General features: G+C 34.7%; 1 protein-coding gene and 1 pseudogene across 1 annotated transcript; one reads left to right on the top strand and one right to left on the bottom strand.

Annotated features, from left to right (window-relative positions):
* LOC128174871 (receptor-type tyrosine-protein phosphatase T-like) overlaps positions 1 to 2,648 on the top strand; it is a 29,403-nt pseudogene extending 26,755 nt beyond the window's left edge.
* A 1,609-nt stretch (positions 2,649 to 4,257) lies between these two features.
* LOC128171495 (protein hinderin-like) lies at positions 4,258 to 16,062 on the bottom strand. The gene is made up of 10 exons (XM_052837266.1): positions 15,936 to 16,062; positions 14,359 to 14,397; positions 13,508 to 13,671; positions 12,860 to 12,984; positions 12,351 to 12,466; positions 11,354 to 11,466; positions 9,431 to 10,412; positions 8,245 to 8,593; positions 7,095 to 7,211; positions 4,258 to 5,859 (listed from the first exon to the last, which is right to left on the bottom strand). Exons 1-10 carry the CDS (start codon positions 15,991 to 15,993, stop codon positions 5,580 to 5,582), a joined length of 2,343 nt encoding a protein of 780 aa, XP_052693226.1. The 5' UTR covers positions 15,994 to 16,062; the 3' UTR covers positions 4,258 to 5,579.
* Between the last annotated feature and the right edge of the window lie 46 nt (positions 16,063 to 16,108).

Here is a 16,108-nt window from a genome sequence, read left to right as displayed (position 1 = left end):
ATTAGAATTTGTTTTTCGTGTAATTTGCAGCCCTTGGTTCTTAAATTGAAATCAATTGCATTATTTAAAGGTAACTTTATATTTTGAAGTGTATGGAAAATACAAATGTCTTTTTTTCATTATTACAATTTCAGAACTTTTGGAATATCGTTCTATTTATATGGTTGTGGTAACGTGACATTTTTTTTCTTTTATTGCAATGTTAGTTTCTAAGTATCGTCCTTACTTGACGTCGTATGTAAAAGGAAGAAACGACTATATCAACGCAGTCTGTGTTCCGGTAAGTAACATCGTTTAAGACACCTGCTATTCTATTGATAATATATCTTGTGTATAGAAATTCATCAGCATTCCGGTATTTAACAAAAAATATTTTAAATTCTTCATCAGTAGGTACTTTACAGATTTGCTTTATCATATGACAGTGCAATAATATCAATAGATATTAATTTATTTTCTTTAAGTCTTTCTCGAGCCTCGGTGCGTTTATTCTCACCCAAGCCCCTCTACCAGACACTAAGGTTGATTTGTGGACGCTGTGTATGGATCATGATGTTAAGGCGATTGTTATATTAACTGAAAACAACGAGGTATATCCATTAATCGACAGTCATGCATATTTTTTTTATGTTTTTGTTTTGTTTTCTTTTTAATCAACAGTCGTTAACATGTTTTTTGTTAAGCATAGTAGATGGTGTTTTAGTCATGAACATGATATATATAGCGACATTACAAATCAAATCACAATTTAGATATCAATATTATTTAGGGAATACAATGGATTCCAAAGAAAGGTTGTTCGTGCATATGTGCTCCATATACTTTAACTTCCGGTGAAACAGGAAGTAGTATCAGTGGAGTTACACAGGATACATTAACGATTTTTAATGACGTGAGTTTGTGGTTTTAATTTTATGATGATGACAATATTGTATAATGTTCATTTAAATAAGAAACAGAATTTGTTACATTGTTGAAGAATAACTATGATAGACTTATATGATCTGAACCATACTACACTCTACAATCAATAAGTTAGTCGCTATGATTGTGCATTTATTAACACAGAAAATGATATAAAATCATGTTTAATGTAAAACAGGGCACAAAGGAGGGCGTTGATGTATTCCATATACCTTTTGAAAACGATAATGCCATGATAAAGGGTGTAGAATTGCTTCTTGAAAAGGGAAAAGAGGACGATTTTACCTCCGTCGTCATCAGCAAGTAAGTTTGAGTAAAAACTTTATAAAAATTGTAGTTTACAGAAACTGGTTGAAAACCACCCCCCCCCCCACCACCCCCCCCCCAAAAAAAAAAAAAACAAAACAAAAAAAAAACAAAAAACAAAGAACAAAACAAAAAATAACTTTAAAAGTTCGATTTTTAAGTTTTATTTTTTTTTTAAAGAATTACAAATCTTTTATATACACGCAAAGCTGTACAAGCAATTACTTTCTTGGACGGAGTTTTTAACTTTCACATTTTTTTTAAATAAAAAGATATACAGAGTATATAAAAACTGATATTAATGTTTTTTGTTTGCATGACTTGCTGATGTATTAATAGTCAACGAATTGTGATATAACAAAAAAAATTTCATTATTTACTATAAACAGCCAAGCATTGACTGTTAAAAAAGTATATTATTATATGACGATTAATCAAATGACAATTCTGTTAAAGAAAAAAAAAACTTTTACATATATCAGATGATTGCATTTTTAATAATCACCCTATACAATATACATTGTAAGTATATAAATTACATGGACGGCCCTAGTCCAGTTGGTATATTCTATGTTTTAGATAACGCCATATAAAAATGATTTTATAACTCATAGAGAAGGTGCTTGTCTAGCTGGTGCATTTTGTGTTTGATGTATTGGCCTCCAAAATTACAGGGACGGATCCGGTCCAGCTGGTATATTCTGCGTTTTACATAACGCCCTCCAACAGTTACGTATGGACGGAGAGGTGGACATACTGACAACTGTCAGACTTATCCAAACAAGACGGCCGGAAGTCATCACTAAAATGGTAAATAAATGGAGATAAGCTGAAAAAAAAAAAAAAATATATATATATATATATATATATATATATATATATATATATATATATATATATATATATATATACACCAAAATGATACAATTAGTCACATATATTCTCTCTGTAGGAGGAATACAAGAGATGTCATGAACTGTTATTGCTCACTGTATCAGAAGATGGGATCTATGCCAATATGTGACAAATACCATGTAATATATAACCAAGTGTATATCAATTCAAATTACATTGTTAACATTAAAAAGACATTTTGCATGCAAAAATATAGTTATCCGTATGAAATATGACAATTTGAAATCGGCATATATTTAAAAACAACTTTGTCTAAGGATACATGTTATAGCGTACCATATATCAGTTTTTACTTTTTTATTAAATTCACCACTATTTTTTATATACTGCTTACATGTATATACTTATGTTTGATTGAATCAGTAGATGCCATGATACATGTACACAAGTTTAATGAATGTTATTTTTTTTACGACAAATGTCATATATTTTTTAAAACTGTTCAATTATAAAATATCCATTGCTAAAATTCAGCTTTGTCTTTATCGCAAAGGCTTGCTATAGTTCTGGGCCCGGTTTTTCGAAAGGTTGTTAAATTTAACACAGTGTTTAGGATAACGACTTGTTAAATCCTAATCAAGTGATTAGCTAACGCAGTGGTTAAATTCTTAAAGCTATTAGAATCTGATGTTGGACTGATATGGCATGGCTTCTTCTTGTTGGCCTCTGAAGATCATTTTCCAACAATTCTGTTAAAAAATTTAGCCCCCGCCTACCAAATCTATATCGTTTACGCAATTCCTCATCTGACCAGCCTTGAAGAGGGTCAACAGCTGCTCGAAAGCTTCTTTTTTTTTCTTGAGGTGGCTGAAGTGCCAAGCGAACGGCCATTTTGAAATCACTGCGTTAGTAGTTAACCATTGTGTTAAATCTTTAACCAAGGTACTGGGGGTGGATTTAAGTTAACACAGAGTTAACACATGGTTAAACCCTAACACACTTTCGAAAAACACTTAACCATTTCGTTAACTTTAACACCGAGTTTAACACAGAGTTAACACGGTGTTAGAGTTAACCACCTTTCGAAAAACCGGGCCCTGTTGTACTTGTTACAAAATAGTTATTTTATATGTAAATCAGATAATAAAGATTGCTTTTTTACCTCAGGCTTTATGTTGATTTGACATATGATAACCAATGATGCTAAGTGAGAGTTTCTTTTGATTGTTGTAAAATGAAAAAAAAGAGTATATTATACTTCGTTTCTGATTTTTATGAAAAATAAATCTTAGGGTTTTGAAATTGTCTTTGTCTATAACTGTTGGTAAAACTAAGCTCTTAATACATGCAACCAATTACAAAGACAATTTCAAAACCCTAAGATTTATTTTTCAAGTAAGTAAAATCCGAAGTTGCCATTTAAGACAAAACAAATTGATGCCTGATATCGACTTCACAAACTTCATTGGTTTCAACAGAAATAAAAAAATGAAAATATGATTAAAAATGTTAACGCTAATAATGATTAATATTAATTTCTTTGTAAGCGAAAAAACCATTAATTAACTGCACATGACATTGTCAAAGGATCTTGGCATACCTCGAGTAGGAAAAGTGAAATAGATAAAAAAGTACATCAATGGTCATTCTCTTTATTAAAATAATTTAAATCATTTATTTATAAAATACATAACAACCTATGCGTCCTGTACGGAACAAATTAGTGTACTTCGTCACATCTTATCTCTACTGTGTCAGTGCATTTGAAAGGTGTAGCAGGTATTCAGGCTTGGTCGTAACATGACTAATAGTATTATGGTACACTGTAATATGTTCATTACAGGTTAAGATATTTTGTTAGACGCTATACTATATACTTACACATAAACAACATTAAATACACCTTTAAAAATATTTAAATTATCCCAAGCTAATAAATCGAAAAAAAAATAATAAGGTAGTTCTGATTTTTAATGTTAATTCAGGCCTCCTGAATGTAATACGAAATGGGTATCATTTTGAGATTGGTCAAGGGGAAATGAATCTGGTTAGTACCTGATCAAATTTTCTGAAATGCCTTTTAAACTTCATGTGATTCGATAATATACCCATATCAGTAAATTTTCTCACATTGGTACTGTTTCCCTAATTTATTCAAGAGTGAAATGAATTTAAAAGAACAATAAACTTAATGCAATATATTTTAATACTAAAGAATTCCACAGTACATTAGAAATATGATAAGTAGACCAGATTTATGGAAACATGTTGTACAAATGATATCTAAATATAATACAACACTAAAATCTCTTGATTCTTCTAATAGCATTTAATATATATCCATATAGAAAAATGGATATCAAGTTATTGAAATTCTCAATATAAATTGGTCAGGTTTTAAATGTACGTTTTGACTATGTACCATTTACAATTATAAAGTAACTAGAACGTATCAGAAACAATAAATATTTTAACGCAAGGATTGCTATATAATACCCTCAAGAAATATATCGTTCAGTTATGTACATGTACTGTAATAAGTAAATGTAATATTTCAATTGCAACATACACCTATTACTGTCATGTGGTTAAATGTCGTATTCGGTAGTGTACATTCTGTGGTCACATTCATGTTTTAATAGAAAATTGCATGTCACCTTCTCTTGGAATGTTGTAAGATGTAAAATGGTAAAGTACATGTACATACTACAGTCAAATGAAAAAGATTTTACGCAAAGTATGACACACATATATCAGTAATTTTGGGATATTGTTGTACTGCAGTATATTGTTAATTACATCCAACTATAAATATGCATGTCCATAAAAGAAGATGATTCACCAGTAGAGAAGTTTCATATTCATGTCTGATCTGAAACTTGCAGCCTGATCACTTAAAATGTTGCTGTAGGGCTACATGCCGAAGTCACATGAAAAGTTATTACACAATGTATGACACATGTATCATCCAAATGGACATTGTTACATGTAACTATCAATACATTGTACACTGATGCATCTTAATAACAAGACGACGTCCAGCGGTGGAGAATTTTCATATTTTTGTTTGATCTAAAGCTTACACATTCATTTAATGGTTGGCACATATTTTTGTTCCATTTGAAACTTGCACATGTACAACCATACAAATGTTGACACATGTTCAATGGTGACTAACTTGTATGATATAATCACATGGAAAGTATGACACAGGTATCAGCCATATTGACTAACGGAGTCTACCACTAACCACATGTAACTGTAAATGCATTGTATCAAATACTGTGGAATCATTGGCTCAATTTTCGTGGAATTCGTTGGTATCTCTCGTCCACGGATTAATAAATTAGTTTTATAATTAAAGTAATATTTCTTTTTGAAGGTATAAGAGAATACATAAAATTACGTCCCCACGAACCAGTAAAATTTAAGTAATCCATGAAAATTAACCTCCACAAATTTTAAAGATTCCACAGTAAATGTTTATCACAACATCACAAGAAGAAAATGTCTTCAAGAAGAGAACTTTCTTCCGCTGTCTCCTCAGCTAGTTCCTCACTAAACTGGTCCTTGTGTGGAGGAATTCCGAACACGTTCCCTGTGGGGCACCCCCTTCCAGCACTTGAAAGGATCTTTGCTGTTCCCCCCACAGTTGCTGGCCTTGATCTGACCGGAGGGACGTCCCTTTGTGCTGGGGATCTGAGAGAGGAGGGGCGTGTCGTGGGTTCTTCCTCCAGGGAGTTGACTATTTCCACCACAGACAGGGTTTTCTCTCTGCAAAGAAAAACAAGCATTCTAAAAAAAATAACTGTACTGGCACTGTACCAGATATCGGCTAACATTTAATGTTTTCTTTTCGTATTTTCTTATTTCTTGATATTTTTGGATAAAACTTGCCATACTTTAAATAATGAACTCCTTATTTATCAATCTGTTAATTTATATCATTTTTTAGAACCGCAAACTTCTTGTTTTGTGATTTTTATCAGGCCCCGAATTTGCCGAGTTTTTACGATCCACTGTACCAGTTATCGGCTTTGTGATAATAACATAGTAAAATTCCTGTACATGTTGATTTTATACTCTGCTAAATGAAATTTGAATTATGTCCCTTGTGGGGTCAGACTAAAGTAGTCGGGGTTGTGATACATTATAAACAAAACTCATAAAATTATTTGTTTATTATCATACGGTAATTCACCAAATCGTACACTATTCAATACATAATTGTGCAATCAGGCGTTCAACTGCGCTACGAATCTCTCGGAAAATTAATTAATTCCTTTTGTTTATACATGTTATATGTATTGATATTATATGTCAAATCAAAGAAGGGATATAATAACGTATCACAAAGAGGTAATATTCTATTTTTAACTTATTACGTCATTTTCCCCACTGCTGAAAGTGCAAAGATGTAAATCAGCGGTAAACAATGATCGTTTAAGCTCATTTTTAAAACATATTCAAGAAAGTTTTCAAGCAAACCTACTTTTCTTTATTTGAAAAAGACGACTGAATTGAAAAAGCTTGGATTGTCCCCTGCTATAAACCCGAACTCTCAGTTTAGCCGATAACTGGTCTTAGCCGATAACTGGTACAGTACCAGTAAAGTTGTCTTATCCTCAGCAATGCACTAAAACTTTCACAATATTCGGGAGTAGTTTATGCTGATCATAGATTTAACTTAGAAACTATTGATATTTAATTACACTACATGTATATTGATGTTTTACTTTTCTTAATAACTATCAAAAGAAATTTTACTCCTAGTAAGATTTTTGGAGCTGAGGAGCTTTATTTCAGCAATTGGCCACTACTAGCATCCCTACCTAATCAATTCAAGTTGGCAATTTTAATAGGTTTCTCTGAATTTAGATAAGACATTTCTAAAACTGTGTATTGACCTTGTCAAAAGGCAGTATATAATATAGTGTATAAAAAAATCATTTCAGTGTTTGGAAATCAGTTGAAAAGTACAAAACAAAACAAATTCTGATCGCTCGTACCCTGGTGTGGACGACAGTCTCTGAGGTGGTGACTTTGGTGCCCTCTGGCGGTTCACTTGTAAGGGGAGGTTATTCTGTCGTGGTAATTCCATGAATTCTGGATCTGGCAGTGGTGAACTAAACAGAATATGTTTGAAATAATATATCTGCCAATTGAAATATGATTAGTTAGTTGCAATAAATTACTCAACTGTATAATAATTCATCTTTTTCCTAGCCGTTCTTAAAAAAAAACTAGATACTTTGGTAAGTATGATCTTCCATCCAATACCATCATAGCAAAATCAGCCTTGAGATAACTGTACTTTCATTAATTTTCGAGGACAAACTCTTCTTATTGAAAAGCTGAAAATCACTGCAAGGATATGCAAACTTGTAGCTGATTGTCACATTAAAACCTTTAAATCATCATAACAGTAACTTGATCTAAAGAGTTTAATCATGTCATGGTGCAGATCATCAGATCAAAAAAGATGCGAAGCACCAAGTTTGATCCGATGATCCGTGCCTGGCAATGAGACGTGATCAGACTCTTTGGATCATTCTACTGCTATGATGATATATTCATAATAAGCCCTTCCTTTAAAAGGTTTAAAATATTAACAAAACTCAGTTTTTGAACAATGTCAAAGCCAATTTAAACTCTTTTCAAAACTTGCTAAAAAGCAAACATTGTTTATTGTCAGTTTCAGAGGGGTGTGATATAAATTTGGACAACCACAATGTATTTGTCTGGAAAATCCAGTCAATCCCTGTAAATCATCAAGAAAAGAAAATTGATAGATATATAATCAAATGCATCTGGCCATCAAAAGTTAATTGCTTGGTTTAAATCTTCATCTGATTTAGCATTGCTCATTATTCAATTTTACTAGATATTGCACTTAATTTCTTGATTATTTCAACTTTAGATCAATGAAAATTGGTACTCAACAAATATTGATGTCTCTGGGTTAACAGGTGTATGACTGTCAAGTCTCAAACGGGACTCCCAACCCAAGGTCTCTGCCATACCGTGCCAGCGCTCTCATCGTTGAGTTATTGAGACCCCAAATGTTGACTGACATTCACACACCTGTTAACCCTGTGACATTGATGGCACCACAGTACTGCTATGTATGAGTAAAAAATGTTCATCATATATACATACCGTGGACTTCTGCGGGAGTAGCTGGTGGCTGCATCCATTTTCCTGGTAGGAGTGTTCAGGATACCATCTTCCACCACCTCCTCAATGGAACGATCCAGCCTCCTAGAATAACTTGTGGCTGCATCCATTTTCCTTGTAGGGGTGTTCAGGATTCCATCTTCCACCACCTCCTCTATGGAACGATCCAACCTTTTAGAATAACTTGTTGCAGCATCAATTAATCGTGGGGTAGAGGGGGCGGAGTCCACTTGTTCAGACTCCAGCTGGATTGGTGAGGTACCTCTGGTGTACTTATCTTGTATTTTGGTTTCTGCCCTTGTCTCTGCTTTAGGAGCACTTCTTGTAGCACCTGTTATAAAGAAATACAATTTTTATTATTGGTCATTTGGCTGGTTTACATCAAAACATAAATTTTCCTTTTTTTGTGATGAGAATTGCATCTCATCATATTGATGTATTCTGCAAGTTATTATGTTTTATGAATAAGTCATTAATTTAGTTTTTTTCCTTATTTCAACCACAAAAATTCCTCATCACTTATTTTCCCACCCAACAAAACAATTTTCTTTGTAACTGTTCAGTGTAAACAAATGAACAAATACTAGATTCAGTGATATCATGTCAAATACAAAACCTCATTATAAAAATATGCTCAATATTATTCCAGTTTTATTGTCTAAGAAATCCCAAAAGATAAAATTTTGACTAAATATGCAAAACTCTTCACTCAATGGAAAAGGTTTGATTACTTTTTTTTTTATTTCATTCATATTTTAGTTCAGACACTATTAAAATTAATTAGAATTGTTTAGAAAACTAGTGTTCTTATTTGAACACAAAAAACCCCACACACACTATTTCTCCTACAATGCACAAGGTAAATTTCTGCACTTAAAAGTCTATTCCCTTTACTTGGCCCTCCATGATGAATTTCCTCTCTATCACCAAGTCTGTCTGTCTGTCAAAGTCCGTCTAGAGTTGAACTGTTCAAACTTATTTTCATAATAATATAAAAGAACTAAAATAAATCTCCATACACAATCTTCCCCTTTACCTAGACCTCCCCATAGAAATGAATTTCTATTCTTCTTATCAATACTGGTACTCTTTTAACACAAGAAACACAGACAATTTCCACTACAAAATGACACAAGGTAAATTTTCCCTACAACGAGCCTCCCTTTACCTGTAACTCCCCGGTGGACTTCCTGTCTATCACCGACTCTGTGAATCTCCTCCTCACTGAAACACCTCTCTAGGTCCAGTCTCTCCACCCGCCCCTCACACTCACTCCCTGTATCCGGAACACTGAACACACTTCCTGCGTCATTATCATCCGGATCCTTCGGAAACTCTCCGTTCCTCTCCAGATAGTCCATCCTGGCCCGTTGATTTGACCGTCGCCTGTCTATCAGGTCCTGTTTCCGCTTTAGTTGTGCCTCCTGCTCCATCAGGATCCTCCTCAGTCTGTTTTGTTCTTCTAGCAGCGTCTCCCTCTGTCTCAACAGCTCTTGCTTACGTTCCGTGGGCGTCAGTTTCTTGTATTTCTGTTGGAACTCTTTGTTCCCGGGACCCTCTTTGTCCCTCTCTAACTGTTTCGGAAGTTCGTCGTGTCCAACAGCAAGTTTCTCTTTGAACCCCACCTTATTGTTTCCCCTTGCTTGTTGACCAATAGGTGATGATGACCTTTGACCTCGGGGGGAATTGGACGGAAATGAGGCCCTGGAGGACCTCGGACTAGCATCAGGTTCCAGACAATGGAACTCGCCTCGAGGCGAATCTTCATCCACGTACGCCCTAATGTCAGTACTCTTCTGCGTGCTTGACATGATTGGGTCTCTAAACGCTTGAATGACTGGGATAAGGTCACTGTACTCCACCCTCCCTCCTCCCCCATGTCTCGGGGGCGTGGTGGTGGACGACTCAGACGCCACGATTGTACTCAGACCCCCGTCCTCTGTCTGCCTTCTCTTGGCAATCTCCTTGTCAATCATCGAGGTGAAAGGTCGCCGGAGGCGGTCCTTCGTTGCCTCTGCCTCTATGTATCGCTGGTGGAGCTCCTTACTGCCTGTGTGTTGGTTTTCCTTGTTCTCTGTTTGACGTTGATTTGACCTTCGTTTGCCGTCGGAGATTTCATCTACTGACCCACTTCTCCCCCGCTGACCTTCCTGTGATATCAAGTACAGCTTTCATTAAGTTTTTTTAAAACTTGTAGCAATTAATCAACAAGCAGAATTCTGTATAACGTAAGATGTCACAATGTAAATTGTAGCAATTAAACATACTCTACATCACGTACAAAACACTGTAATTCGTATCAAGATTATTCAAATCTTTATTAAGATATATTATCCAAAATTAACAATTTGGTGGATATTTTCTGCACAGTATTTGCAAAATGACATCACAATTAATTCTACAATGCAACATGTATATACACTAAAGATCAATAAGAATAAATTACCTGCAAATAAAGTGAACTAAATTAAATGTAAAATTGTTAAAATAAGATATAATAATGTTATTCAGGTCTATAGTCTGTCTCCTGATATTTATGCAGCACATTTGGAAAATTTTTAATAAAAATAATATACCTGTGAAAGAAATACATTTGAAATTGATGAAAGGGAAAATATCAAAGATAATTTCATTCACACATCATCATTTTTCCCTCAAAAAAAGTCAGAGGAATGAAAACTGATTTCATACGGGGTTTATAATGGGGAATGTTCACATTTTTTCTCCATTTGAAAGTCACTTGGAATACCTCGCACAATTTTTTACGTTATCATCCGGGTCAGTTGCAATACAAAATCCCCGGTAGATATCACTTTTTTTTTAAGACGTGTATTTCAACCTAATAAGCTAGAGGGGGCGTTTCAAAGGAGAACTCTTGGAAATTTTTCATACTTTTGAATGAACATCTTTTGAACCATGAAGTATTTACAAACATTGAGCGATTAAGCAAAACGTGAATCGAGGATAGCTTGGGACAAAGTATAATCAAGGTGTGCATGGATTTATCCCTGGGTATATGGAACATAACCAGGGGTAGATCCCACACACCCTTGACTTGACCTAGATAACTACTTTCCCTGGGGCAGCCCACCTTTTTGTTGACCATCTCTGTAATGGAAGTATTAAGCTGGTCCTCCCTCTCCATTAACTGGTCCCTGTAGCGGGTCAGCAGCTCCTGACATTGGAACAGCTTGCTCTGGATGTCTGAAGGTAAACCAATCAATCGTTAAATTACATCAATTTGGTTGCAATGAGTTATTTGATTGGTTCACTAAATTGCATTGAAGTCAAAGCAGCTAAGTTACAATAGGATCTAACATTTCTGATATGTATCATATATAAAAGAGTGTGGATAAAAATCATGATAAATGTTTGACTGGAACTGTACACGAGATTATGAGAAATGACTGGAACTGTCGAGTACATACTTATTTCTCGCATTATCACCAGGGTGAGATCGGTTTGTCTGGTGTGAGACAGCAGTGTGAGATTTTTCTGTCTTACACTGTGTATTACTATGCTGTTTTAAAACGTAAACAAACGTTGTCTGCTGTAGGGAAATGCAAAATAGTGCATTGAGATTATCCATTAAGTAATTGTGTTGCATAATTAATTACAATTTTTCATATTTTAATTGAAAATCTGTTGTATGCTTTCATTTAACTTGCACTATTTGAAGCACGCGGAGGGAGAAACCGAAAGTAATCTTTTAAACGTCATAACAGAAAGTTGTCAAACATCAATCTTTAAGTTAATATAATGTGAGAAAAATAATCATTCATTATTTACTCGTGTGGGATAGTGAAATTCCACCCTGGGGCCAAGATTCATGGTCTAGGACTCGGCAAAGCCTGAATCTTGTCCCCTCGGTGGAATTTCACTATCCCACACTCGTAATAATAAATGATTCTATTAATCTCCCCCACATATGTATCTGTACTTGTATATGACCTTCTTTCACTCTACCTTTTTCTCTGTAAGTTGTAACACCTCTAAGAGTCTCTACATCTTACCCTCTCTCTGTAACACCTGTACATCTTTCTGTGATTGTGTGTGTATGTGTAAGTTGTTACACTTGTATATATTACCTTCTCTCTCTGTCAAAATCTGTTCCTGCTGATTGACCAGTTGTACCACCTGTTTTTCGTACTGTCGCCGCTCTGTCTGTAGTTGACCCATCACTGCCTCCTTCTCATCCCCCATCCTAAACAGTCAACACACTCTAATAACTTCCTTTAATACATGCAGTTTGAATTTTTTTAATAATTTCTGCTTAAAAAATCTATTTTTCCTTAATACAAGTTTTTAATCTTTTTTGGAATGGTATCTTAAAATATCTTGTAAATTAACAGCATGTACATAAATGTAGGGTTAAAGTTAAAAGTTGGAGTTACAAAACATAACAAATGCTTGAGCTCCTTTCAATTTATCCACAATATTCAGAGAGAAGTATGCAGCATTTTTGAGAGAAAAAAGCATTGCTGTATCAAGAGGCTAGCAGTGCCCTTGTTATAATAATAAAGGGTTAGAATTGCATTCATTAGTAATTAAACTTTTAGCAAGACATTTTAGCATGACAACGTTCCGGTTGACCTACTTAGCCAGCTCTTTGATCAGGTTGGCCACTCTCTTCTTGTCCTCGGCACACAGGTCTTTGAGTGAGACTTTCTTGGAGCCCGACAGCTGCTTCTTGGGGTTCTCCAAAAGACTCTCCACTGTCAGCTATAAATAAATATTAGGTTGTACTTTTACTTTCATTTTTGGATTTTTCAGTACAAAATCTAATACCCTACTACTAGATTAAGACAATTTGATAAGCTTTTATGCAGGGGGTACAGGGGACTCTTCACCATATTCACTGCAAGCTATAAATAGATATTGTGACATACCATTATCATACATATCTATAGTGTAGATGCAAATGAAACATGATACTTTTAACTTTCAACTTTAATTAAAAGATTTTCAGTACAGATGGATTTTCAAAGAAAACAAATTTGATATTCCACCATGAGATTTTGACAGGAGAGAGAAAAGTTAAGTTGTCATTCAAGGAGTCCCACTTTGCTGAATATAACTAAGAACCTAAGGTATGACACTAGATGTTAACTTTGCCACAAAAGGAAAATTTATTCATGGACAATTCTCAAATGCGAATATATACATTACGTACATCTTGCGTAATTGTTACAGTTAATCAAATGGGGTAACAGTGAGAATGTGCTGTTTATTTTGTATTACGTACATCTTGCGTTATTGTTGCAGTGTCAGCTGACAGGTTCATGACCTTGACCGGCGACCTGACAGGAATGGTGGCCTTGACCTCGGTGGTTTTATGCCCGGTCTTGTTATTGTTAGACTTCATTTTCCTGGGTTTGTGTGGACGACGATTTCCTGGCGCCGTCACCCCTGAGAACATAACATGAAAATGTAGATAACAAGGAAAATCGTATGATACCAATTATAAAGCAAATACTGTAGATTCCTTATTTTATGCGAGTACTTAATTCCACAATTCAACCGACTTGTATCAAATTGTGAGAATTTAAAATCGCAAACACCAAATTGTTAGCATAATTTCATATAGTTTACATATGTCTGCACAATAAAAGTGAGATTTTAAATTCCACGTCTTGTGCTTTTTGTGATATTACTTCCTTCTTTAATTAGGAATCTACAGTTATCTAACATTCCCAATAATTGGCCAGTTTAAAACTACTGTGGAATCATTAGATTTCGTGGTGGCTCAATTTTCATGGAATTCGTGGGTTCCTCTTATCCATGAATTAACATCCTCCACGAATTAATAATTAAGGCAATAAAGCCATAATTCCTTTTGTAGGTATACGATAATACTCGGAATTACGTCCCCACGAACCTGTAAAATTTAAGCAATCCATGAAAATTGCCCCCCCCCAAATTTTAATGATTCCACAGTACTTCAGGACAATAAGTTTTCAAAATCTGACCAAGAACTAAATCTTATACTTTTACCTAATATGGAGCAATTTATGAATAAAAATAAATATCTGTGAGTAGATCACCACAGGTGTGTAATATACTTTGAGAGGGAATAAGAATACAAACATTTCTTACCTGGTACAACGGCATCTCTATTGTTCTTTGTTTCTGGCTCTGAAATTGAAAATAAATTTGACATCTAGAAAAATTCAATAAAGAATGGCAATTTCTGAACGGATACTCTGTCAGAATGTTGGTAACCAGTTTCAAAATCAGTATTTAATTAGTTGTTTTAAATGTAAAAACTTGCATATTTAACAAATTTAATTTCAAATTTGATTTTGTACCGGTATTTTTTTAGTCATTACAATTTATTGAAACTGAGGTCATGGGGCTGAGATTATGAAGGGAATACTTCCATAATACCCTGTCTAAGGCTTTGATTTAATTGTAGTTTAGATTTTCTCCATAGAACCACATACAGGAGACTATCAGTTGGAATCTTGATATCAATGTAAAAAAAATATTTATATCAAAATATTTTTAAGGCATTTGCACTCTTAAAACTCAAGAGAAATTTACAAGAATTGTAGTTAAATTTCTAACAGGAATTCGCTTTGATGTTCTTTATCCATTTAGTTCCAGGCATTAGTAGTAGCACCAAATGTACCTTTAAGGGAGTACCGTAAAACTATGCACAAGACCAGGTTTGAATCTTAGACCAAAGCAGTCTGTCACAACATCATTATTAGGATAATTTCACGAAGAGCATATTTTTGTTATTGCTGTGGAGCAGGATGGGAAAAATAATGACAGACCAGACGGGGACTGGAACCCTGGCCCCCATGAATCTTTAATCAGCTGCTCTTCAAACTGAGCTACTGTAGAATCATATTTGTTCGTGGGGGACCAATGTTCGTGGCTTTTGTGGGTAACCCTTGCCAACAAATTTACATGCCCGTAAAACTTTACACAATCTATTTTTTAAATATTTATTAAAATCACAAGTATCATGATTACACTACCAACAAAATGAGGTCCCCACAAACCAAGAACGAATAAAAATGATTGCACAGTAGGCCTACTGGCGTGCGACCAATTCTCGCCGAGTACCATTTCTCGCCAGTACATTGTGACGTCATTTTTCGTATATAATTTTATGTGTTGATAAAATGACGTCACAATGTACTGGCGAGAAATGGTACTCGGCGAGAACTGGTCGCACGCCAGTATATCTGGTACTCGAACCTGTCTGTATTCACTTGGCAGGAGTGAACCTGTCAGTTCCCTGAGGTAGTTCCAGGGTTTGGGGTCATGATACAAAAAATAAATAAGCAAAATGTGATACAAATATATCAGTTGAACTTGGTACAGACTATATAACAGAGATAGATATTTTTGTTGAAATGCACCGAATACAATATTAAGTCGATTCTCGAACATAACGTCTATTGCCAGTCAAACAAATATCTTAATTTAATGATAACATGAAAATAAAATTGTTTCATTCAAAATAAATTATCAACGCCATCGACAAAGGAGAATTTCTGATTAAACGATGCAGCCGTCGGTGAACTGTCATGCGTGTTGAGACAGGAATCACAACAATGTCGTCTGCTGAGAGTTAGAGATCAAAGACAAGCCTAGCCCGCCCATGAAATGAACAGCAGGTTATAATCTGAGTCCTCTCGTCCTGTTTATTCCAAACTTACCAAATTTCGACCAGAAAACATCCTTGGTTGCCGATTGTTTACTTTCTGCCTCATACATGCCGCGGTTTCCGATCACGCATGTGCATTTTTAAAGCTGACTAAAAAAAGAAGCAAATCGGACAAGTTATTATTTCCCGGAATAATACACCATGATAATTTTGTTTTTAAAAATG

This window comes from Crassostrea angulata, chromosome 2 (genome assembly GCF_025612915.1).
Source record: "Crassostrea angulata isolate pt1a10 chromosome 2, ASM2561291v2, whole genome shotgun sequence".
In the NCBI taxonomy this organism is placed as follows: domain Eukaryota; kingdom Metazoa; phylum Mollusca; class Bivalvia; order Ostreida; family Ostreidae; genus Magallana; species Magallana angulata.
This window is presented reverse-complemented; position numbering and strand designations above follow the sequence as displayed.

Bases quoted from the DNA above. Each gene is read 5' to 3' on its own strand.
- LOC128171495 (XM_052837266.1), bottom strand. From the start codon at position 15,993: ATGTATGAGGCAGAAAGTAAACAATCGGCAACCAAGGATGTTTTCTGG. The intron at 7,212-8,244 runs GTATGTATATAT...TATTCTGTTTAG, and splicing joins TACTCCCGCAGAAGTCCACG to TTCACCACTGCCAGATCCAG. The intron at 5,860-7,094 runs GTACGAGCGATC...TTTTCTTTGCAG, and splicing joins AGACTGTCGTCCACACCAGG to AGAGAAAACCCTGTCTGTGG.